This window comes from Typha latifolia, chromosome 14 (genome assembly GCF_019914945.1).
Source record: "Typha latifolia isolate L0001 chromosome 14, TyphaL0001v2, whole genome shotgun sequence".
Taxonomy (NCBI): Eukaryota; Viridiplantae; Streptophyta; class Magnoliopsida; order Poales; family Typhaceae; genus Typha; species Typha latifolia.
Window position 1 is genome coordinate 8390409 of NC_133099.1, and position 26997 is coordinate 8417405.

The 26997-nt window shown below is 35.7% G+C and overlaps 1 protein-coding gene across 1 annotated transcript; it reads right to left on the reverse strand.

Moving 5' to 3' along the window:
- Positions 1–1057: 1057 nt before the first annotated feature.
- Positions 1058–11276, reverse strand: LOC140800873 (uncharacterized). Its single transcript, XM_073155771.1, has 9 exons — positions 11005–11276; positions 10819–10902; positions 9432–9541; positions 9277–9327; positions 6141–6284; positions 5976–6065; positions 4846–4952; positions 1917–2001; positions 1058–1783 (listed from the first exon to the last, which is right to left on the reverse strand). Exons 1-9 carry the CDS (start codon positions 11114–11116, stop codon positions 1685–1687), a joined length of 882 nt encoding a protein of 293 aa, XP_073011872.1. The 5' UTR covers positions 11117–11276; the 3' UTR covers positions 1058–1684.
- Between the last annotated feature and the right edge of the window lie 15721 nt (positions 11277–26997).

The following is a 26997-nucleotide window of genomic DNA, read 5'->3' on the forward strand; positions in this document are numbered from 1 at the left end:
TGGCACGAGAAAAATAATTTGGTAGAAACTCCCTTACACTATAAATATAATATTTTAAAAGAATATAAAGATAATTATAACATTTAATTTTAGTGGTAAATATAAAAAAAAGATACCTTCTATTATACGAAAACATCTATTATGATGTAAGAAAAAAATAATTTATTGAGCAAAGAAAAATAGTTAAATACACTTAAACTCTCCAATCTAAACTGATGAACTTGGACAATTAAACTCTCTTTATCAACCAAAAATAAAACTGTTGCTCATTTTTTATATGGATCGCTTTATTTATTTTTATGACACATTTACGCTTTTAATTATATAAATTTTCTTAGATGCTCACTTTATTAGTTATTTATTAATTTTTCATTGAAAACGTACAGGGATTAATATTTAATCCCTAGTCACTTGGAACAAAGATAATTATAAAATATATGTTCTAATTTTTAATATCTGAAGAACAAAACTAATAGCAATAGACTATACTATTATTTAATTAAATATTTGTATAAGAAATAATAATTATATTTAATATGACATAAAATAAATATTAAAAAATTAAAAAATAGTGAATTTATATTAAACATCTGCTTTATACCAAATAAGGGAAATACCCCTAATTAGATGTGTAGTAGTAGTAATAATGTATTTTTTTATCTAAAATTATAATACTTTTATCTGACATAGCATAAAATGTGTAACAATGCCGCAAGCATATAACTCCGTAGTTCTGCAAATATATAACTATATAGTACGTGACAGCATGAACATAAAAACATATAATGCATGACAATATAAACATATAGCTATGTAAAGTATGGCAGTACAAAATTATGCAATTATTGTAACTGCAAACTTATATCCTTTATACTGCCTTATATGATTCAGGCATGCAAACGCATCAGTCCATTATGGTATTGAAGAAATGGCTAAAGAAAAATTACATGGCATCCACAAAAGAAAGAGACCAAATTCTGGATAATAAAAACAATCAGAATAACATCATTCTGGAACGAAAAAATGGGCTGAGCAACAAAATGATAAAATTCAAATATGCTAACAAGGTAAAGGCATGCACTAATTGTAATAGGTAGAACAAAGTTAAGAATGCCACAAAAAATAAAAATAAAAATAAAAATAAAATTGCAATACTCCCAACAAAAGCAAAGGCGCTCTTCCGTTGCCTGCATTTGGGACTGCTTACACTGTATGGATCTCTCTTAAGCTGTAACGGAAACAAACACCTGATTAATGCCAATTCTGCATCTGTTGGACATTATCCATCTCAGATTGAATCTCTTCCTCCTCTGTGATCCTCTGCAACGGGCTGCCTCTAGTGTTGCAGCACAATCATTCACCTCACACTGCCTTACATATGCAAGGCTACTGCATGGCTACGAGCAGCTGAATGTTAGCCAACACAAAGGACAGTGCACCATTGTCATCAGTCATTGATGTTTTCGACATTAGATTATGCCTTCCCTTCTCTGGGTAGGATACATCAATATATTGCAACTTCCAAAATTAAAACATCATTAAACTACTAAATGCTCAACACCAGTGGAACAAATTAGCCGATCAAAGGTTCTCATTGTACATGCTATAGACACAACGGCATTAAGAAGAGGAAAATTAAACAGAAAAACAAAGATAACAGATGCATAAAGCAATTGTACTGTTGTTAATCTCCAAGGATGTTCCTTTTCTTGGAAGTGTTCATGTACGGCCTTATGACCCACTCATTTTGGGCTTCATTTTGGTCCACTGTTCCAAGTTTAACCTGACACCAGAGAACCAGGATAGACATTGATGTCATTTGACAAGAACTAAATAAAGATAGGAAGCTTACAGATCTAAGCACACTAGTAAGTATTGAAAATTTTGAAGCAAATTAATGAGATATGTTTGCACACCTGATAAAGCCGCAACTCAAAGCGAGGTCCGACCTCTTTCAGTTCAATAGATTTAGGGCCCCCATGCTTTTCATATACATGATGCCTTTCAGTTTGAAAAATAAAGGTGCCACAATAAGATGTAGATACACCACTGGAACTAATAATGTACCAAATATAGCCCCAGTAGATCAAGAGAATGAAAAAATATCACTTCTAACAGAGGCAACTCAAATCATTGATGTCAGGCATATATGATATGTTTTGGAATGCATATACAGAAACATGCACATATAGTTCCTCAGGCACACGACATAGGACATAAGCTGCATCAAGGTAACATAGCACAATGCTTATGACTTGCAAAAGAAAATTAGGAATAGAGAATCACCTACTAAATTATCACATTGAGTCAGTCTATTGAAGCACAACATTTGGCTATAGAGGTCCATGGAACGTGGTCATGGCCAAATTGGATCGAGATCGGCCACAACCAATCTTGATTCAACTCTAATCCCAATCACATGACTGGTTTCAATCAATGAGCACTGAAACTACGCAAAATTGAGGGCAGAGGGGAGGGCGGGTGTGCATTCTACCCTTTTCAATTTTCAAACTTCATATGAGAGTACCAATTTTTAAGATTTTAGGTCTTTCCTACATTTTATAATATTTTTTAGAATTTATGTAATTAAAAATTAGCTCAATATTGCTGGTCGGCATCATTTTTCTAAGTGACCAAGCCTGATCCTCATGATTCCAAGTTTCGGCTTGGTATCAACCGATACCCGATCCATTTCGAGAGAAAGGGAAAGAGGGAGAGTAAGAAAAGAAAGAGAAAGAGAGGAGAGAGATAGAAAGAGAGCTCATCGGAGGGACTGAGAGAAAAAGAGAAAATAGCTCATCGGAGCTCATTGAAGAAGAATTGGAGAGGGAGAGACCAATGGAGAAGGGAGCCGATAAGGGAGAGGGATAGTAGGAGAGAGAGAGAGGAGAGTGAATCAAAAAGGGAGAGATCGAGAGAAGCAAGTCGATGAGGAAGAGAGAGAGAGTTAATGAGAGAGGAGAGTTAGTAAGGGAGAGGTAGTGGGAGAAAGAGGTAATTAGAAAGTTAATAAAAGAGAGAGTTAGTGGGAGGGAGGGAGAGCTAGTAGGAGAGAAAACTAATAAGAGAGAGTGGAAGAGAAAATTAATAAGAGAGATAAGATATTAGGAGAGTTTGATAAGAGAATTAGCGAAGGAGAGTAAGGATTTTTCTTTCTATTTGTATGAGGGAGAGTGAGTGATAGAAAGAGAGATAAAAAATTTTTCTTTCTATTTGTATGAGGGAGAGTGTGAGTGATAGAAAGAGAGATAAAAATTAAGAAAATAATATTTATTTTTTTATTTTTAGATGTATATATAAATAATTTATATTTATATCTTATTATTATTATTTTTAAAAAAATTTAGAATTCTTCTGTATTTTAAATTTTATTTTAAAATACAAACTGATATGTATCATTTTTTGGAACAACTAATCCCGATCTCGATTAACGTTGCTGATCGTTATCCTTATCCTGATTCAAACCCCGACACTCGAAACCTTAATCGAGTCGACTTAATAGGCTAAAGGAATAATGGACATTTTTCATCTCCAATTACATTTGATCAAACATGGGAGTTAGCCTCTGTTAGTCTCATACATAATAGGGTTCTTTTCATACATTAATAGCAAAGCATATAAGCTAATTGGCCAAGTCCATCATGTATAGTGTTAAATATTACATTTCCTATAAAGTAGTATCACTATTAATTGGTAAGATTGTAAAATATGATTTGCCATATATTATTTAGCTGTGCCTACCCATTTATTGTCTCATTCTAAGAAATTAATTTTTATAAGCCTATTAACATGTACTTTAATTGTATATTTTATTTCTAAATTTATTGCTAGATTGCTCATGGCTTTTGCATAATCCATATATTTTTTTAGCTAAATCTAAACATTTATTACCTTCCCACTAAATAAAAGTGTATAATTGAATTATATATTTTATTTTTTAAACTTTTGATCACTTATGATTTTGCATTTATGGCGTGCTAGACACCTGCATGTGGAAGGCACCTTTTCTTCTTAAAAACATGGTGCCTCAAAGCATGAAGCTCCCACCTATGCAATGCCAAAAGAGAATATGTACCTAGGGGCGACTCTAGACCATTGCACTATTTGAGGAACATAACTTTTAGTCAGTTATAGAATTGAGTCCTCTATATGGTGACCTACTTCAAACAAACAAGGTCAAGAAGTAGCAAAAGTTTTAGAAATCTATTTTTAAGTAGCACTAAATATTTTGCCAACAACACCTAACGAGTTTACTATGGTTCAAGCTTACGGAAACTTCATAAAGTGGTCTATTTCAAATTTTGAACATAATATAGCATAAGAACAAATCCGTATCACAATATCGACATAGTAAAAAGAAAGCTTGTTCAACATATAGACATGATTAGATATCTCTATGTATTCATTAGATGTATCTTCTCAAGAGTTCATCTTTTAGCTTTTATATTCTAAAAGTTGGATAGATCATTGCATTTGAATACTTGCTAAACCCAAAAAACCAAAAAAGCTTTGTTCAGCAGATAGAAATATTAGGATGTCTCTATGTACTGATTAATAGATCTGAATACTTTTCATTTCCTAATTTCATTCCAAGTATATTCTAGGAGATAAGAAATTGCTAGATGTCTAGATGCTGAACTGAATCGATTTCAATGAAACTGATATAAATTGCTATAAAGTATAAACCAAACTTTCTCCCAAGAAAATTTGTAACTTCTAAATTTAACTTACATAACTAGCATAAAATGTCCATTGTATTTCATTCTAGCATCAAGCATGAATCTCTATTATAATGGAAAAGGAGAAATTTGTACATCTATAAAGTAGTGGCATATACATAGTCACCTGAATGAGATGTAATCAGATCGATTGGCAAAAGTGATTATGCGTTTAGAATCTGGCTTTGGTACTGGGAACAGATGTTTGAGAATATTAGCAGTTCTTTGACCAAGCTGCAATGATTCATAAATAAAGTACAGTGAGATATATGCAGCAGAAAATATTCAGATTAATTATTTCTGATATTAACAATTAAAAATTAACATAATAAAAGAAGAGTGAAACATGCCAGATCTGATCTAATGCACAGGTTTCTATATATAAGTGAAACAATGAGTTGGGATCAAAACTCCAACTGAATGAAGTCATCTTTGCTAGCCTTTTCCTGCATCCTTTTCTAATTGATGAATCCATAGTGATTTACAATCAAGCAAGATGAAATAGTATTAAAGGTCTAGGAGGGATCATAGGTTCCTAATAAAGGTTTTCACATACGAACTTTTAACATCTTTAATAGGCCTGTCTGTGTAATATATTAACAAATATCACCTTTACTGCTGGCAGGAAAATAAGTTATGCTGAAAAAAGTTGCAGCAGAAAGTGCAGGGATGAAGTAGGATAACAGCAGTAGGAGAGAGAAGAAAGGGATTGAAAGAATTTTAGCATGGGAGGCCGGATGCATCACACTTCATATCCATAAGCTGCTAAAGAATGTAAGATAAAATCCAACCTTGTAATTTCCTCATTCACTTTGGAATCAAGGCACATGCAGCTGAAGAAAGAGAGGTGATAACTGAGTAAAGACAAGGGAAACGAGACTTGTTTTCCAATCAGCTGTTTTACATTGGTCTAGTTTCGTGGAGAAATGATGAGCTGTTACGGATCATCAAGATACTTAATGCGAATGCATATCCTACTAGTATCACTACTACTAATACGCATATCTACCTCTAGTAGATTTTTGTTGATTCAAGTACCAGATTATAGTAAGTATAGCAACTTATTAAATTATCAAAATGTTACAGATTTTCTGGCTCTGCTATTAGGATATTAGCTTCATAAGCAGTAAGCTATTTCCAAGAAAAGGCATTCGTCTACTTTGGCATACTCAATCTTACTGCATATTAGAAAGCTTTTAGTGCAATCACACTTAAAATTGATCAATCCATCAAAACTAATTTTGATTTGGTAAGCACCTTACTAGAAAAGTTGTCAAGTATTAAGTGGGGATAAGCTTCAGACATTGTTCCCATGGCCTTCCTGTCCTTAATATCATGTCTCGTCACCTGGCAACAAAAAAATCATGTCATATTCCAAGAAAGTCAGACAACATCCAGCAGAAAACAAGATGTTCCACTTACCACATTGAGTAACCCAAAATATGCAGTTGGACCAAATGGCAAATGGCAGACAATTAAACCATCCGGCTCACCACGATGTTCATGCACCAAAATAACGTCAGTGAACTCATGCGCACGACAAGATTCAATTATTTCTGAGATGACCTACAAAGCACTAACTAATATCAGTTACATTTGAGAGAAACAAAATCAAACATGAAAAAAATGTAAATAGAATTCACACTACATGCTGCAAATTTACTAGACAAGAAATATAGTGTTGCATTATGATCTACTAATGGCGACATATATGAGAGAGAATAGAGAGCAAAATGTTAATGGTACATACAGAATAAATGACGTTAAAAACAAAACAGTTCTATAAAAAGCCTGCAAACAAAGTCAAATTGAACTTTAGACTATTGGATTTGCATATTCTGGTCATATGTAAGAAGTGTGGCTAACAAAAATTTAAAGGCCTCAAGTCAAAACCAGTTCATACTTAAATTTCAAAAGCTAGAGGAGCTTAGATCACTTATATAAAGCTCTAACGTGCTTCTTGAACTTGGGTTATTTCTAGTCCAAGAAAGCTTAAACTAGCTAGCCATTGACATAAGCCTCTGAGCATAAGTTAATAAATCTGTCCACTTGCATCAATAAATAAAAATGTATGGTGTATTGATATTAACTCTTTTATCAGATCGCCAAGTTTGCAAATAAATATATCATATATTTCATCCACAATATATAAAAACAACAAGAACCATTAGTCTCAAATATCTTAATCAGCTACATGAATCAACTACATCCATTCATCTATACATGCATAAGTTTGCATCAAAATAAGCGCTATCATGTTTCTCACTTTCTCTTCCTCTCACATCCATTCTAATATTCTCCTCACTCAAAACTTACTCATGAGTACTAGTGCAAAACCGAGGGTCATGCCGATTGTCAGTTGGCATGGCAATCCCTTGACATGCTCCTACGTGCCACTAGCACACCATTGACACATTCTTAGTGTATTTAAAGATATTTTTGGATCATCGGCTTGTTAATCTTTAGTTTTTTATTTAAATTTATGTATTAAAACCTACATTAGAGCCTTTTTTTCTTTAGATTATTTTTGTAAATGATTTATTTTACTAAAAATATAGCAATAATCAAATAGAAATATTATTCAATATGATTGAATATATTTATTAAAACTAATATTAATGATTGAATACTTTACAATATGTTCAATACTCTATAATATGACTGAAATAAATATAAATATAAAAAAATAGGCTCCACATAACATACCATGTTTGAAATGATAAGAGAAAGGACCCTATAGAGTATTTTAGATTTACATCTCTAATGAATCTGTTGGATTAATAAAATCTGTTTCAAAACCTCAGTGACCCATCATGCACCCGTGCTGATCGACATGAGGCGGCATGGCAAGTGCTAGTCTGCACAGTCATCATTGGTGCAAAACTCTATGTGCACATACCCATACATACATATATGATACATCTAATGCACTTGCCTACAAATCAATGCAGAATGCATTAACAAGCAAGAAGAGCAATAGAACATGTGTAAACTATAAAAACCAATCAAAGCTATCAATCTAATAATAAGGAATTCTCCAAAGCCACACAAAAGGAAAATATCCTAAGTGCATTTGCATGCACACTCTCGTATCACCTTATAGATCTAAACTTTATCAATGTGCAATCGATCCCCACTACCTACAACTATCATTTCATCCGTGGTTCCCAAAATCGATCAATCCAAATCTAGATTGGCCCTTAACAATCCTAATAATGACTAGTTTCAATCTAGGATCAACCGATCTGACTTAATCATACCAGTCAAGACTCAAACAAAATTAAATAATTTTAAGAATCAAATCGAATCTAAAATATATCCAACCTATGAGTCATTAGTAATTGATGCCTTTAATTGTTTTCTTATTAAGTTTTCATTTCTTTACCATTTATCTCTTACAAACACTCTCCTCCGACCCCTCACACTTCACCAAGCTCATCTCGACCGATTCGGTGAGTCCCTCCTCCTCTCTTTTTGACTTGCTCTTTAACACCCCTTTTATTAGCGCTACAGAACACAGTAAAAAAGGATATATATCTCTTCACTATTGTTATGTAGTAAAATTAGCAAGCATAAATATTTGCTAAATTGAAATCAGAATTCTTTATAATTTTGAGTAAATTTTTTCTTTAGTTTTTAGACTTCATATATGACTAATTTTTAATTTCATATATTTCTGTTATTTTGTCTAATTTTAAAAACTTTCCTATATTTTTAAATAATATTTAAAATTTTACATAACTAAAAATAGTCCGATCTAGTATGAACGACAGATACAGTAGATATATATCATTTTCTCTAGCAGTCAATTCTAATCCCGATACCAAATTTCAACTCGCTAGTTTTTATTTAGGAAACAAAAGAAGATATCATTTACTTAATCACCAAAATTCACCCCATTTACATCAGAGCATAAAAAACACTGAAAAGGAGCAAGAACAGCCCCAACTCAAGTATAACCATATCCAAGATTCTTACCCATATTGGTCAGCCAATTAGCAAATTTATTGGCTTCTTGATACACATGATTAACTTTACCATTTTGAAATCGTTGTATTATGAGTAAAATGTCACCCACTAGCTTTAATAGACCATGGCTATTTATGGCCCCTAAACCTAATACAAGGATCTTAGAATTATTCCACTCACCAAATCTCGGGTCCACAATTCAAGCTTTAAATTCTTCCTCAAACATTGTTTATTTGTTTTACAGGGAAACTCTGAAAGATAAACAGATTTGAGTTTCTAAATCCTAGTTTTCAACCTTTGGATTGTAATAAGAATGTATCAATAAATTAGTATTGTTGAGACAAAATGTTAGACATACTTTATAAAATGTTCGCATATTATTATGAATTTAGCTCCTGAAAAATACAGAGGAATTATCATCTGTTAAGACAATACTGCAAGCTAATTTTCTACTCTACTACGAATTAATCTATACTAATAAAGTAATTGTACTAAATATTTGCAGCAAGATAGACTATTGAATGCAATTGTTAGGCTAATTCTGTTAATCAAATAATCTTTACAACTTAATCGCATAGAGCCATAATACCTGACCACCACGATTCATTCTTGCTGAGTTAGGAAAAACAATTTTTAGTTCCTGAAAAAAACAATCCAAGAGTGATAACAAGGACTAACGAACTTGAATAGCCGCACAAAGAATTAACTATGTAATTTGTATCAAAAGAGAAGCTACTAATTTACCTTGACAAATTGAGTTAGAGGTGCACTTGGATTACGAGATGTGGTCAACAGTATTTTGGGATCCCTATCTGATGCATTTGCATACTCATCATCTATGTGACTTCTTGGTACTACATATTCAATCACCAAAATATTGGCAGTGTTACAACAGATAACCAACATGTAAAGATAAACATAGTACAAATTGCATGTTTTTGATATACCAATATGTCATTATCCACAGAGTATAAAACAAAAAGTAAACTGCCAGCATTAGTGCAATCTATCTTCCTCATTTTATGCAGTTAAGATCACCATATAGGACGCACTACATGAAACAAGCAGGCAAGCAGCAAAAGAATTGCACCATCAGAGCTGGATTATCATATCAGATAACAAACTCAGTTACAATAGCTTTTAACATTTGAATGAACTAAAAAACTTCAGACATCAGTTTGCAGAATTTTCATATCAATTTATTTAATATTTTCTCTAAACGGAATTGATGACTCAACAGCATTGAGAAGTGCACTCACTAGCAATACCTACAGATGAATGTTATCACTTGACAATTATATAAAACATCCATCTATCTTCCCTTTCTGAAATTACTGTAAGTTCCCAGATAATTGATGCAGACCTAGGTAAAGGGATGTGAAAATACTGTAATAGGAGATAATTTCTTTGTGTAATTTAGTTCCCCGCCTATGAAACAAATTCTTTAAACAAAATCCTATGCATATGTCACAATTATGCTGTAACAGAAAACAATGAGAAAATGGCAAGAAAATATAGAATAAAAAAAGTAGGTTGTGGAAGAGAACTTTCGAAAGGACAGTTAGAGTGAACTTCACCATTTCTTGCTCTCGTCCTAGACCTCTACCAGGTTTCAAACCCTGTTGAAGCATTTCCTCTTTTCCTTAATCCAACTTTGGGCATGTCCTTGATTAAACATGCAGAAGAAGATACAACTACTCCTAAATTTCCGTGAAAATAAATCAGCCTGTAACAGAGGAGCCGGAGAGAGGAAACATTAAGGGTGACAGAAGCTGACTGCGACATTCTTCCTATCAAAGTAATGGCAAATCAAAACTAATATCCGATTACTCAAAATTCAGCAACATTTCGCCATCAATTTTGATGCAGCGATTACATCAGAAGATCGGCCGCAACCAAATATGATTAAAATTGGATCTTACTTTCTACGAGAAACATCACACCAGAAACAAACCCTCTTACATCGGACACTCTACCATCAAATTTCAAAAGTTTTGCTTCTTTCATAAGAAAAAAAATTATAACTCGAATTAGTTCTCCAACCCTGAAACTTCTGACGAAAAATCAAGTAAAGAATCACATAATCTCAAGTTACAAATATCGAAGAAAGAGAAAAAAGAGAGAATCCAACCAGCAGTGTGCTCGTCCTCGAGATCGATTTCTTGTCGGAGAGTCGCCTCTTCGTTCCTGAGCTCGGTGGGGATCGGCTTTCCCTCTTGCAACATCGATCAAAGGAGACTCCTTCACGTCAGAATCGAAGCTAGAGAGACTAAAACGATAGGGTTTTGGATGAGAAAAGACAAAGAACAGAGTGTACCTTCGAGGGCTTCGCGAATCTTGCGCTTCTTCTCGTAGTACTCGCGCTCCTTGCCTTCCAAGCTTTTCCGGTAGAGGTACTCCCTCCTCAGTCGCGTGTTCCGCCGCAACATTGTTCCCTCTCTAATCTACAACAGCGATTCTAGGGAAGAGCTCTCCTTTGTTTTCCCTCGCTCCCGCTCTCACAATCCGGTATAAAGAAACCTAGCCGCAACTCGTAAAACCCTAAACCTGGGGTTTTCTCAAATACAAGTCCAATCCATATTAAATTATGACCTCGTTTTTATTTATTTCTTTTAAAAAGTCCTTATGCCAAATTTCATTTCAAAGTGGATCAATCCATTATTTATAGGATTTTTTCTCTAAATTACAAGACTGGCTAAGTAATGAACAGTTTGGTTATTTTCTCTTAGAATATTTTGATAGAGATAAAGTAGTAAATTCATCTATGCTACTCTTGTATGATTGGTAAGGTGCCCTAATTAATTTCGTAGAGTCTCTCTATTGATTGCCTGGACTATTGTTACCAGTCTGTCACGGACTAAGTCTTTGCGATAGACAAAGACCGCGCGGCACTCAACTTTCAAGTAGCAAAGTTAAGTCAGCCGTTCGCTTCACAAGCGATGCACCTGTTTTGGATTGCGACAAAGCAAAGACAAGCAAAATACAATGTATGGCAAACAAGTTTGCGATTCTCTATTAATTGGAAAAGAAGTTACAAGACATGCCAACGACAAGAATTTAAAGGGGCAGGATAGCCATCGAGGGCAAAATGAACACCATTGAACCAGCGGCACTTCGGTTGCAAAGCTGGCTCACTTAATGCTTCTCGATAGTTCTCCTATACTACTAAATATGAGCATCCCCAATTCTGCAACCCAGAGGGTTCAAAGGTCTTGTGGGGCGTTACGTTTTGAAAGTAAGCCCCGTTTGGGTTTTGGCCTATGAGTTTTATAGGCACGTGCGGGGAAAAACCCAAACTAGTGTTGTGGCGACACTAATATTGCGATCTCAAGGTTGCTTCGCAAGGAGCTCTTGAAGGAAACCAAAAGACACCCAAAAATATACAAAAGACATGGGGTTGGCATCCCATTTACATACGCAAAAAGCAAAAAATACAATAGGACTGACATTGCGAACAAAACAGTCCTAACAGACTCCCCCACTTAGACTCTCGGCGTCCTCGTCGAGGTGATCTTCGGCTGCTACGAAGGGATGTTTGTCTTCATCTTGACGTGCTTGCCAAGTTCTTCTTCCGGTAGGCTTGAACTTTGTCTTCTTCATGCCGCAGAGATTCTTCAAGTTCCCAACTTGCTTCAGACATTGGAAATTTCTTCCATTTGACCAAGTATTCGGTCTCCGTTGCTCCATTGGGTAGAGTTCGCACTCTGTCCGCTAAGATGGTGTCAACCTGCCTTTCAAGCGATGCCGTTGTGGGGTTTGGCCGGCTTGACACATTGCGAGAAGGGTCTTCGCGATCGGCATGATACGGTTTGAGGCAACTCACATGGAAAACCGGATGGATTTTAAGCCAAGCGGGGAGTTGCACTCGGTAGGACACATTGCCTACTTTGTTGATGACAGGAAAGGGGCCTTCATATTTGCGAGCAAGTCCTTTGTGCACCTTGCGAAAGAACTTGAGCGATGCCGGTTGAAGCTTGACCAGCACCAAATCGCCTTTCTTAAAGTCTCGCGGCCTTCTATTCTTGTCCGCCCACTTCTTCATCTTTTGTGCTGCCTTCTCAAGATAGGCTTTGGCAATCTCCGCATTCCGATGCCACTCTTTGGCAATGTGATATGCCGAAGGGCTGCTGCCTGTGTAACCCACCACCAAGGTATGCGGTGTGGAAGGTTGTTGTCCCATGATAACTTCGAAGGGGCTTTTGTTGGATGCAGAGCTCCGCTGCAAATTGTACGAGAATTGGGCAATGTCAAGTAGCTTGACCCAATCTCGCTGGTTGGCACTAACAAAGTGCCGCAAGTATTGCTCAAGAAGAGCATTTATTTTCTCCGTTTGGCCATCAGTTTGGGGATGAAGGCTTGTGGAGAAGAAGAGTTTTGACCCCAAGAGTTTGAACAATTCCGTCCAAAACCGACCCAAGAACCGAGAATCCCTATCACTCACGATATTTTGTGGAACTCCCCAATACTTGGCCACATGCCATAGGAACAAACGAGCTGCTTCATCAGCGTTGCAATGCAGCGGAGCCGGTATGAAAGTCGCATACTTTGAGAACCGATCCACTACCACCAATACTGAGCCAATGTCCCCGACCTTTGGCAAGCTCGAAATGAAGTCCAAAGAGACACTTTCCCATGGCCGCTCAGGAACGGGGAGCGGTTCCAACAACCCACAAGGCTTCGTGCGCTCCACCTTGTCTTGTTGGCAAATGAGACAAGTGCGCACGTACTCTTCGACGTCTTCCCCCATATTTGGCCAATAATATGCTCTTTCCACAAGAGCTAAGGTCCGATGTATGCCCAGATGACCTGCCCACAAGGTGTCATAACACTCTTTGAGCAGTTCTCTTCGCAAATTGTTCGCCCGTGGCACGTACACGCGGTTTCCTTTTGTCATGATGAGTCCCTCCTGGACCCAAAACCGTCGCGTCTTGCCTTCATCTACAAGCTTCTTGAGGGACTCCGCCATCGGATCACTTTGCATCCCCTCGCGAATCTTCTTCAAAAGCGACGCTTGCACTTGGCTTATACTCTCGTTTGCCACCGCTTTGAGAGTAGCCAATTCTGCCTTGCGGCTTAAGGCGTCCGCAACTTGATTTGTTCGACCTGGTTTATATTCCAAAACCATGTCGAATTCCGCCAAGAAGTCTTGCCATCTTGCTTGCTTTGGAGAGAGCTTCTTTTGGGTTTGAAAGTAACTCAAGGCCACATTGTCGGTCTTCACAACAAAGTGCGACCCAAGGAGATAATGCCTCCAAACACGAAGGCAATGTACGACCGCCGTCATCTCCTTTTCATGCACCGTATACCTCCGCTCCGTATCATTCAACTTGCGACTTTCATAGGCAACCGGATGTCCTTCTTGCATAAGAACTCCTCCGATGGCATAATCCGACGCATCCGTGTGAACTTCAAATGGAATGGAGTAGTTCGGCAACTGCAATACGGGTTCCTCCATCACCGCTCTCTTCAAATCAGCAAAGGCCTCTTGACATTTGCTAGACCACTCCCATGAGCGGTCCTTCTTCAGCAAATCAGTCAGCGGCGCAGCCCTCCGCGAGTAGCTTGCGATGAACCGCCGATAATAGTTGACAAGCCCCAAGAATGAGCGAAGTTCTGTAACCTTCGAAGGGGCTTGCCAATCATAAATGGCACGAACTTTCTCCTTGTCCATGCGAATGTGTCCTCCGCCAACTTGGTGTCCAAGGAACATGATTTCCTCTTGTGCAAAATAGCACTTCTCCTTCTTCACAAAGAGGGAGTGTTCCCTTAGCACTTTGAAGATGGCTTTGAGATGTTGGATGTGCTCTTCCAACGTCTTGCTGTACACCACGATGTCGTCGAGGTAGACCACCACGAACTTGTCAAGATACTCATGGAACAGCTGGTTCATGCGTGTACAGAAGGTTGCAGGGGCATTCGTCAAACCGAATGGCATCACCAAGAATTCGAATGCGCCATAACGTGTCACACACGTTGTCTTTGCTTCATCGCCTTCCGCAACTCTGACTTGCCAATACCCCGACCGCAAGTCTAATTTGGAGAAGTACCGCGCTCCTCCAAGTTGATCAAACAAGTCCGCAATGAGAGGGATTGGGTACTTGTTTTTGATCGTCACTTTGTTCAAGGCGCGATAGTCTACACATAGTCGTAGACTTCCATCATGCTTCTTTTGAAATAGCACCGGCGCCCCAAACGGTGCCTTTGAGCTGCGGATCAACCCGCCTTTAAGCAACTCATCAAGTTGCTTCCGAAGTTCCGCCAACTCTGGAGGAGACATGCGATATGGTGTACGGGCTGGAGGCTTTGCCCCTGGTTCCAACTCGATCTTGTGATCCACCGCTCGCCGAGGAGGCAAGGTCTTTGGCAATTCGGGCGGCATGACATCCCCAAACTCCTTCAAAACCCTTGCGACCCCAAGAGGAATTGGGCCATTCACCAAAGGATCCGCCTCAAGCTTCAAGGCTGCCAAGAAGGTTTGCTCCCCCTTCTTGACACCCTTCTTCAGCTGAAGTGCTGAAAGTTGCTTTGTCTCCTTTGTCGTCGTCTTCGCCACCGGGACGACACAAGGGGACTCATCCCCCATCATGCAAAGAGCATTCAAAAACGGCATTGGCACTCCTCTCGCCGTTTGCAGAAATTCCATCCCAAGAATGACTTGGAAGTCATCCAAAGGAACCGCCATGAAGTTGGCCTTGCCCCTCCAAGACCCAACCACAACATGTACGTCCTTCGCTTGCCCGGCGATTGGTTGAGACTTCGAATTCACCGCCTTCATTCGACTTGAGTCCTTTGAAAGGAGCAACCCAAGTCGTTGTGCTTCATGGTCCGCTCTGAAGTTATGAGTGGCACCAGTGTCAACCAACGCCTTCGTCGACTTTCCATTGAGCTCAATGTCGACGAACATTAGCTCATTTGGCTTTCGGTTCTTTGAAGGCAAAGATTTCCGCTTCTCCCCCCACTTGAGCCTTGAGTGTATTTAGAAGTCGCAATGCCCCCATGCGAGGGCCCTCCGTCGACTTCTCATCGTCGCTATTCGAACTTTGCTCTTGGGCTTGCACTGCATTGAGCGACTTCTTTTGCGGGCAATTCTTCACAAAATGCGGCCCTCCGCATAGGAAACACCCCTCCTCGGGACTCTTGTTCGGTTTCGCACCCTTTTGCCAAGATCCCTTCTTCTCGCTTTGCATCACCCCTTTGCCTTTCGGCCTTTGGGGCTTTGCATTGCTCGTCGAAGGTTTCTTCTTTGGATTTTCAGGGGTTGAATAGTCCGTCAAGCGCTCCGCCGCAGCTTGGGCCGCCGCTAAGTCAGGAATGTCCCGACGTCGCAACTCTGTTTGTGCCCAAGGCTTCAAGCCTTCCAAGAAGTGGAAAAGCTTGTCCTTCTCCGACATGTCCCGAATGTCCAGCATAAGCGTCGAGAATTGCTTGACATATTCTCGAATCGACCCCGTCTGTGTGAGATGTCGCAAACTCCGTAATCAGCACCGCTGGTCCTTTACCCAAATCTGCTGTATTTGCTGCTTGACTTGTCTCTCCGCCTTGCTTATGGCGCCCCATTTCGCAAGGATGTTGCTCTTGTCGACCCGCTCTGATACCACTTGTCACGGACTAAGTCTTTGCGATAGACAAAGACCGCGCGGCACTCAACTTTCAAGTAGCAAAGTTAAGTCAGCCGTTCGCTTCACAAGCGATGCACCTGTTTTGGATTGCGACAAAGCAAAGACAAGCAAAATACAATGTATGGCAAACAAGTTTGCGATTCTCTATTAATTGGAAAAGAAGTTACAAGACATGCCAACGATAAGAATTTAAAGGGGCAGGATAGCCATCGAGGGCAAAATGAACACCATTGAACCAGTGGCACTTCGGTTGCGAAGCTGGCTCACTTAATGCTTCTCGATAGTTCTCCTATACTACTAAGTATGAGCATCTCCAATTCTGCAACCCAGGGGGTTCAAAGGTCTTGTGGGGCGTTACGTTTTGAAAGTAAGCCCCGTTTGGGTTTTGGCCTATGAGTTTTATAGGCACGTGCGGGGAAAAACCCAAACTAGTGTTGCGGCGACACTAATATTGCGATCCCAAGGTTGCTTCGCAAGGAGCTCTTGAAGGAAACCAAAAGACACCCAAAAACATACAAAAGACATGGGGTTGGCATCCCATTTACATACTCAAAAAGCGAAAAATACAATAGGACTGACATTGCGAACAAAACAGTCCTAACAAGTCGCTAAAAATAATTATATCACCTATTACATCCTTCTTGAGTATCTCTTTGATGTCAGATAGTAAAGACAAGAGTAACACCTAATGACCATCATCACACTAATCTAGGTATTTATATATATAGACTTTGGTATTATGCAATATAATTGTAATAAAAATTCTAATGCCACCACCAACTCCTTTTTTTTTTCCCATGTTGCATCAATATAGCAATAAGATTTCATCAACGGGGGGGTTTTCTTCATGTTTCGTTGTGTAACTAAGCAATCTTCAATTTCCAGAGCTCTGGCAAGTTTGTCTATCTAACTGAGGGCTTTGACTATGGTTGGATCACTCTTTTGAAAGACGAAGTTGCTGCATGTTTTCAAATAATTCACATTATTGAAAGCGTAACCAAGCTGCTCTTTGGAAAGATTAGCATTATAGTGCAAGACCTATTCAGCAAGACTACCATGAAAGTCAGTTTGGAATAGTCCTAGATCACCAGCAAACCAAACTGCTACGTAATAACCACATTGAAAGATTAAATGCTCAACATTTTTGACTTAGCTATTGTAGAGAGGGTAAGCGTTGTTAATATATGGGATCCTTCGACTGAGAGTAGCAAAAACTAGAAGAGTGTCTGCTACACAGCACCAAATAAAAGTTTTTATCGTTGGCATAATGGTAGTGGCCTTTTAGATAGTCTTCTATAGTCGTTTTGTATCTTGGCTAGAGGGTGAAGCGCCCTAATCCTCATCCGCTAGGATAATTCTTGCAGACTTAAAGAACTTACCACTCATAATGGTTGTCCAGATTATTTTGTCTTGCCTAATCAACGACACGGGGCTGATGAAGATGTTGGAGATGCACCTTGCCACTTTGATTGAAGTGGGTGTTAATGAGCTTCATGTTCTAAGAGGTTTCTTGTATGTTTAGGAGATTAGCTATTCTTTAAATGTTGTAAGAAATGTTGTAGCTATTGAGATCGATACTTAGAACCCAAGAGTCTTTAGAAATTGACGTCGACTATTCATTCTCAATCATGGATATTATTGCTCTTCTTAAATAACTCTTAATTCTAATGATATAGCTCCACACCTAGGAGGGTTGAAGTTCTTTTGCTTGCTGTCTAAAGAGAATTCTTTGGATTGTGTATTCTTTGGATTGTGTTTGGCCTTCAATAAGTCGGCACACATGCTTCCTTCTACCATCAAGAGTCTCCAAGTTAGTTTGAGAATCAAGGTTTAGTCATCTAGTTTGAGTCATCCCCTGTCTCTAATGGTCTATAAAAACTTTTAATGCTTAAGGTACAACATTGGCTTTTCTCTAGTGCTTTTCCACCGAAAGTCTCTAATGGATTCTTGTACCAAAAGGTTAGCTACGGAACGATTTCTTTAAGATCTGAATTTATTATAGGAATTAGTCCGCATAATCGTGAGAAAATATTCATCAAGATATTCTCCGTAGTCAAAAAGATTACGAAATCGAATGAATTAGATTCATAACTCCCTGATCTACAATTTTTATATTTACACCCTTCGCAAATTCGAACTGGGACGAAAATACAGAATAACGTGAGTGATGGTGGTGGTGGTGGTGATGGGTGGAGTGGATGTTAGGGTTATGGATGGGTATGGAGATGAAAGTGGATGGTGGATGTGATTAAGGGATGTAAACGAAAGGAACGAAGTGGTCGAGATCCCAAAGAAGAGGGGTGACTCGATAGACGAGAGAAATTAGAAGTTAGGAGAAAGCTTGCCAATGATAGAGGTGGAAGGATGGTGAAGAGGGAGGAGGGAGAGAGAGTCTAGAGAGAAGATAGGAGGCAAGAAATCAATAATCCAATATCATTCATGAATTTGGTTGCTATCCACATACTTATAGATGCTAGCTAACAAGTCCTAATAACAATAAGTAACCATAATTCTAGAGGATTCCCATCAATCGCGTTCAAACGTGCCCGATCGACTGCGTTCGAATGCACTTTTCTAGTCCTCTGTATTTGCGAACCTGATGCAGGCGTTCACAAGGGCGTTCGAACGTGACCTCTCTTGTGTTCGAATGCAACTTACAGAAATTTTATTTTAATAAAAATAAATAACTAATACAATAAGAAAAAAATCCTAACTCTCATTAAGACGACCAAATATTTGAGCATGGCATTTGGGAAAGGGACACTTAAAATGAAGTATATAGGAATGTTATTGAAGACTAATTTTACTAGGACTATTTTTTTTTAATCTTAGGAGCACGAGAGAGTTCCCAAGATACTTCTCCTAACTTTCTAGCAATTTGAATTTCAAAGTGAAAATTATTTTGGTTTTGCTACTTTGCTCAACCTGGTTACTTAAGAAGATGATACTTTTTTTATAGTTGAAAGAGGATATTGACTCGCATGATGAAAATGTAGAAATAGAAGGGGGCTTAATCCTAATAGATGGTTCGAAAAAAGCCTTCCACAGATCCATTAACATTTATAGCCGTGCTTGTTGTACTCGATATCATGTATTGATCTTAGAATCTAATATAATATATGCATGTCTTGATATCACAATTATTAATCTTAACTTTGAATGTCATCCACTATATTAAACCATAGTATTCGGTCCAAACCTGATACCTATTTTGCTATAATATTTCAGTAATAATTATACTCTATTATATGCTAATGGTATATCAATCATAATTGTATCCTGTTATTTTTAAAAGTACAACCATTAGCCATAACTATGCTCTGCTATACAAGAGTATGTCCAGTATCAATCTAGACTAGGTAGCCCTTTCGTAATTACTTCATTTTTTATGATTTCATAATTTTCTTTTAAATGATAGATCATATGTATTATCTAATACTGCGATAGATCATACAACTTAAGAATTTAAGTAATATAAAGAAGTCAAAAAAAAAAAACAATGCAGTCATACATTCTCAAATAATATATCCATCATATACATGTTAATACTAGATATCAACTCGATAAATAAAATATGCATAAGATTTAGCTTTGGTAATATATTAAATAACTAGATTTATAGTTTATATTTAATTCTGATGACATTAATATGTTACTACTATAAATTATATTAACTCATCAGTATCCTAGCTTTGATAGTTATAAAGTAAGTATATAATGATTATACTATTTTTATATAAAAACATAAAATGCTAATATACATATAAGATAATTTTCTTTTCATCCCTTTGAAGTACCATCATTTTCCACAGTGATCCTCTGAACTCTTTTTAGTATATAATAATATTCTGAACTATTAAAAATATGTCACCTCTCCTCTTCTTTTAGGTTTCTATTAACTATTTTTATTTATAAGTTATCATGTGATAGTCACATGATAAAGATATAATATATTTATCTCGTATGCACGTGCTAGTCATATCAACTCAAAATAAAATTTTATATTGACCAAAATAGAGAGACAATTTGCTTATTTCTTTAATTCTATCCACATTGTTAAAGGTGATGTTATTTTGATAGTCAATGTGTTTGAAAAAATAGTTCATGGGTCATTGTGGAATAAGATGGCACTTGCTGAAAGAAAATTATCTTTATATATATAGTAAAAAAGAATTTTACAAATACACATTATACATGACCTATTTTGTGACTTACACCACATTTTTAAAGATTATTAAGTCAACCCTCTCATTTTTTTATAATTTTTATTTAACACCCTAAGTAAAATGAATGGTACCAGCAAATAAATATTTTATTTAATATACTAAATAATTTATAAAATATCTAAATTACTCATATTTTCTTCATCCTCTATTCTTTCCCATTTTCCCTATAATTCTCATCCTCAACATGCTCAAGCCAGATGTTTTAATCCCCAAATCAGAGTTGATCGAGATCGACTCACTCCATCTTCTCCAGCAAACCCCTAGTTGGAGCAAGAATTGGTAGAAGTTGAGAAGGAAAAGAAGAAGATGGAGCGAGTATTTATTAATTTGAACAACATCAGTTAAGTCAAAAATAATATCAGGTGTTAAAAAAAATTTTAAAAAAAAAGAGGTGTTAGGTTATAAAATTTTTAAAGATGAAGTATGAATTACAAACTAAGTAAAATATAGGGTGTGATTTATAAAATTTCCTATATCAAAATATAGGTACATACAACATCTAATTATAAATTAATTATTTTATGATTATACTCTCACTTAACTAATCACTGATTATACATAAAATAATCATCATCTAATCATGATCATGTAAATAATAAATTTCAATGTTTAGTATTTCATTTTATACAAAATAGTGTATAATAGTAAGATGATATATATAAATAAACATGAAAACAAATATGAATTTGATAATTATTAATAAAACTATATGCATTAATCTAATAACAACAAATAAGCTATAGATATATCTGTATGCAAATTTTAATAATTATAAGTAATTAATAATTATACTAATTATGTCTAGTTAAGAATCATGTTAGTGAATATATATTTTTAAAATGCTTTAATAATGTAAAACTCTAATTTCTATTAACTAAAGAAAATAAATGCAATAAATAAGTATAAGAAAAAAAAATTCCCATTCTCAGTATTGTTGTAGTAAAGGAGGAGAAGGAAGAAGAAGAAGAAAGATAAGGGAAAGGAAGGAGGAAAAGCTGGGCTGACAGGGAGGGTCTCGATCACTACTGGCTAGCTAGCGGCTACCCTCTCGTTGACGACTTGGTTCTGACGAACTCGAGCTTGAGCGAGAGAGAGAGAGAGAGAGAGAGAGAGAGAGAGAGAGAGAGAGAGAGAGAGAGAGAGAGAGAGAGAGAGAGAGAGAGGAGAAGAAAAGAGATGATGAAGAGTGAGAGAAGAAGCTCACTTATAAGTGGATAGGCTTAGCGGAGATGATAAGAATAGGTCTGAGTTGGCAAAGAGGGAAGAGAAAGAGAGAAAGAGTACATACAATAAAGAGAACATAATGAGACATAAAGAGAAGAACGAGCAAGAGATAGAGAGAGGAAGGGGAGGGTAGGACTACAAACAGTGGTGGGTGTGGGCATTGTTGTGCCTAGCGGAACAAATTTATTAGGGGATGTGTGGGCATAAGGCCAGCCACACTATAGTCGACCATGTGCAATGTAAAAAAAATTTAAACTTGAGTTGTTACAATGGCCACCTATTATGTTTGACATTAGACCCACCAGTCATCGCCAATATTCACTGACACAAACACTACTAAATGAGGGTATATCCTAGCAGCAACATCCCTTTTCTATTATCTAACAAACAATTAATTGATTATTTGCCATTCCAGACTAAAGACCTTTATCTAAGGAACCCAAAGCTAAAATTGATTCATTCATCAAAGTGATAACTCAAAAACATTCAAGTTTTAACTTAAAGGAGTCCTCTAGTTTATCACAAAGTTTATGTTCCATTATTGAGTGATGAGATATTGTAAACATATCCAACTTCTTGTACCACAGTTGAGGATGATTCAAATGCATTAGAATGAGCTGCATTATTTGTCGACATTTATCACTATTGACGCACTCACATTTGAGAATTGATCTATGGCTCAAGTGCCTGTGAAAGGGAGATCTTTTTTCACAAGAATAGTTAATTATTTGATTCATTTTTAAGATGTTATATAACACTATGACATTATTGTTAGAAGAGATTGTAAATAAGATTTATTTCTATTGTTTAATGCAATAAAATTGATTAACTTTTAGGGCATTGTAGTTTTTTCTCTTTATGCAAGATTTTCTATGTTAAAAACATGTATTATGGTGTGTTAGTCATGCTTCATGGTTTTTTATTTGTACTTGGTTTTTTCATTTTACATTCTTAGCTTTTCCTCTCTTACTTGAGTTTGATTTTCATAGTTAGAATAGTATTCGAATTTTTATCTCTTACTTAGTTTCGATTTTCATAATTAAATTCTTACTCTATTTTTCTTAATGTAATAAGATTAGTTTTCTAAACTAATTCAAATTAAATTTTAAATATTTATCTAGATTTATATTTTTATATCTCTAAACTTAGTCTCTCCTAAAAGTAGCCCAATTCTCTTTTCTACCTTCCTAAATGAAAGTTGATTTGTCTCCTTATTTTATTTTCTATATGTCTTTGAATGTAATAAAAGCTTTTAACATAAGTGGCTTTGGAAAGAAATCTATGTTTTCTGGTTGCTTCCTGTACAAATTAATCATCCCTAGAAAACTTAGTATATTTCTTCATCTATTAGATTACTTTATTATTATTATTATTTTTATGTAGTTGCAAATTAGGATTAGGTTCCTAGATTAATAGGTTGCCAATGCCTTTTTATTTTATTTTGAATAAAATAAGGATCTATATATTAATGATCAAACTGTTGTGAAAAAATGGTTTGGAAAATAATTGTTTTAGATTTTTTAGAAAAATATAAAACTATATCCAAAAAATAAACTTGTTAAGAGAATTCATTTTGACATGAGTAATAGAAATTGGTGGCAAATAATGGAACTTCCTTAGATTATTAGTACAGCATCTAAATCTATTCTAGAAGAGTGGACCTACAATTTTAATTAATCTATTATATATACTTTCAATAAGAAAAAGAAGAAGAAAGATTTCCTACTAGAGAAGGAAGAAGAAAATAAAATGCCTGTTTGGAGAAATTTATATATAACACTCTGTTTCATTATTTATAAATTGATGTACAAAAAATATCATACTATTAAATTTATTAATTAAACTAAACTAAACTTTTGAGTTAAATTGACTATACTGAAAAGCTTACGAAAATATCCTCAACCTTACTATACAAAGGGCATTATAGTAATTTTAAAATAAGAGTATTTTAATAATTTTAAAATAAAATATTTCTATTAACAAAATATTTTATGGTGTTAGTTCAAATTTAATTCGGAATGATTTCTATGTATATTTGCTAAATAATAAGATTTAATTTGCAAATAATCTTATCAAATTTAATTCGGAACTATTTTGTACACACATTCATTAAATAATAAGATTTAATTTGCAGATAATAAAAATATACTATGCTAAGGGCATTATAGTAATTTTAGAATAAGAGTATTTTAATAATTTTAAAAATAAAATATCTCTATTAATGAAAATATTTTAACAGTGTTTAACTTTAATTCGGAGTGTTTTCTACGTATATTGGCTAAAATAATAAGATTTAATTTTAACAGTGTTTAACTTTAATTCGGAGTGTTTTCTACGTATATTGGCTAAAATAATAAGATTTAATTTGTAAATAATCTTACAGAGTTAGTTCAAATTTAATTCAAAATATTTTTATACACGTATTGCTGATTATAAAATATACTATGCAAATTTTTCTATAAAAAAGAGGCGGTCCGATCAAAGTCCACTCTTTGAGCCATATTGGGCCTGGGTCGCATGGGCCCGTTATCCTTCCACTGTTGTGAGCGGGAAGTGATCGCTGCTCTGTGAAGCCAGCCTCACGCTTTGCCCTCCTCTTTAGGGGACACGTCGCCTGAGCCTTCGCCCAAGTCACGTGACCCAGCTCGACAACTTGGAACGGGCGAGCCAGCTAAAGAGTAACCCAGGCCCGACTCGCCGAGCGAGGGCAGCTCGTTCACGCCTCTTACAGCCCCCACTTAGGTTACAAGCTCAAGTTACTGAGCTCGGCAGTCGAGGATATGAGGCGTTAACATATAAAGCGGAAGAAAAATTTAAAATTAAGCGATGTGGGACTAACTATCAAACTGGGATTAGCAAATGGATTGGAAAAATAATTATTTTTTATTTTTTCCGAAAATGTAGAACTAGTAATGCAAAAAAGTATTTGCCAAGAAAATTCCTTTTGAAAGTGGTAGCAAATAATAGAACTTCCCTAGATTAGTATAGCATCTAAATTTATTCTGGAAGAGTGGATGGACAAGGTTTATTTAATCCGTTTAATTACATATGGATTTTCCATAAGATTAAGAAGAAGCAAAAAGAAAATAAATTTCTAAGGCAAAGAAGAAAAATAAAAAAGTGCACATTGAGGGCATTGTATGTCAAATAAATTATAGGGATATTTAAGTACATAATGACCCTCTAATGTAAGAGTTAAATAAAATATTGATGATAATTTAGGATATTATTATGAAAAATGGTGATAGTTGAGGGAGTGAAAATAGAATTATTCCACCCTCCAGAAGATTAGATTTTTCTTCTTCACCGTACTAATCTTACTTAAAATTAATAAGTTATAACTTAATACTAAAGCTTAACTTTTTAATTCTAGTTTGTTGTTGGTTTAAATCAGTATATTAAAAGGCAGCCAACGGTGGGGCAGTCATCCCACTGCTTAGCTCCTAAGTAGAAGACAATCGCTAAGGCACCTCTAACATTTTTAATATATAAAAAAAAATTATATATATTTCAAAATTAATTTATAATTGAAAAAATAAAAAATTACAAATTAACCATCTCATCTGGTATATATAACATATCGAGCCCATGTCTCTTTTCTTTTCTTTCTTCTATCTTTTGTCTCTTGCACCCGTTGTTTTCTTCCTTTTATTACAAAATAGTATATATATAAATTTTTTTATTCTAATATTATTACAATAGAAACAAGAGAGCAACAACTATTCAAAAAGCCCATTTATTGGACTGGTCTCAAAAACTCAATTATCTTATAAAGTGATGTACAAATTAATAGAAAATTTTAAATTAAAAAGGAGAAAATAATATATTTCATATCATGTTGTGATCTATCCTCTTCTTAAACCTTTCAAGATGATTTAAGTGTTTTTCCTCTCATACTTAATATTACTTAAAACTAAGGGATTTCAGTTGACTATGAGATATGGATTTATCTAGGAAATGCCAATCTTCTAACTATCATTATTTGAGAGCTAGAATGAGGTTCTCCTTAAAATCAATCAATAGTAGTTATTTATGAATATTCTCCATCTACTTAGTTGAGTCTGAGTTCGAACTAGGCTGATCTCCGAATTATAGAAATTTATAGTCTACGTAGTTTTAGATAAATAATGAGAAAATATTCGTAATATGATGTCCTAAAAATATAAAATTAGAGAGATTAATTCAGTAACGATGTGATCTACATTTTTTTATATTTAAATTTTGTTCATATTGAGTTCTGTCTTAGGCAAAACTGGGATCTAATGAAAGAAAGATATTTAGTATCGATGAACTTGCCCTTACATAAAATTGCACTAAAACTACCTGAACTTTTTTTGTTTATATTAACACTATCCAATCTATTTATATCTAGGCCACTGATCTAGCCTCTTGGACATTGTTTAAACTATTATTTTTCAAGTCTATATGCTAATTGCTGGTTTTCTCATGATCTATGCTGTAACGCCCCCGCCCGGTACGGCACGTGCACGCCCACACGCCCACACGGCACGTGCGGCGCACGCGATAGGTCGGGCGGGGCCCGTCACACATAGATACTCTCCTGTGCACATATAATCATGACATCATCAAATAAAACATGTTAACCTATCCATGATCACATAATCTATCATCAAATACATCATACTATCAACCAAATAAACTTGTTAACATATGAATATCCAAGTTCATAATAATATACACTAGACCACTACATAATCTGGCAGGGCCCACATAGGCCACAACAAACCATCAAGATACAACTAAACAACTGATACATGAGTGCTATAAAATCTGATATATACTATACAAATCATCATTCGATACAATAAGGCACAAATATAACAAACAATGATACAACTCAATGTCTCGTTAAACCATCTTCTATACCATTTCGCATCAATAGCTCACCTCATCATCACTCTAAAATATCTTCTCAAGATATCTCAGGTCGCTATCACGTACGACAAATCTGAAGGGTTAGAAAAGAAATAAAGAGAGTCATGAGCAAAAGGCTCAGTGAATAGACCTTACCCCGAATCAGTGATACCAAACAGAAAATAAATTTTGTACTAGATAATATGAATCAGAAAGTAGTATGATGCCATGTATGAACATATATATATGTATCCTCAATGACATATATATATATATATATGAAATCAAATCTCATGAATGACCATATTATATCCTCAACCGAAATTATATAACATGATGAAATTACCATATAACATCACCGAATAT

Coding starts and splice junctions, on each gene's coding strand:
- LOC140800873 (XM_073155771.1), bottom strand. CDS start 11,116: ATGTTGCGGCGGAACACGCGACTGAGGAGGGAGTACCTCTACCGGAAA. Junction 6,066..6,140: donor ATTTTGGGTTACTCAATGTG/GTAAGTGGAACA, acceptor TTTTGTTGCCAG/GTGACGAGACATGATATTAA. Junction 4,953..5,975: donor TTGACAACTTTTCTAGTAAG/GTGCTTACCAAA, acceptor GAATCATTGCAG/CTTGGTCAAAGAACTGCTAA.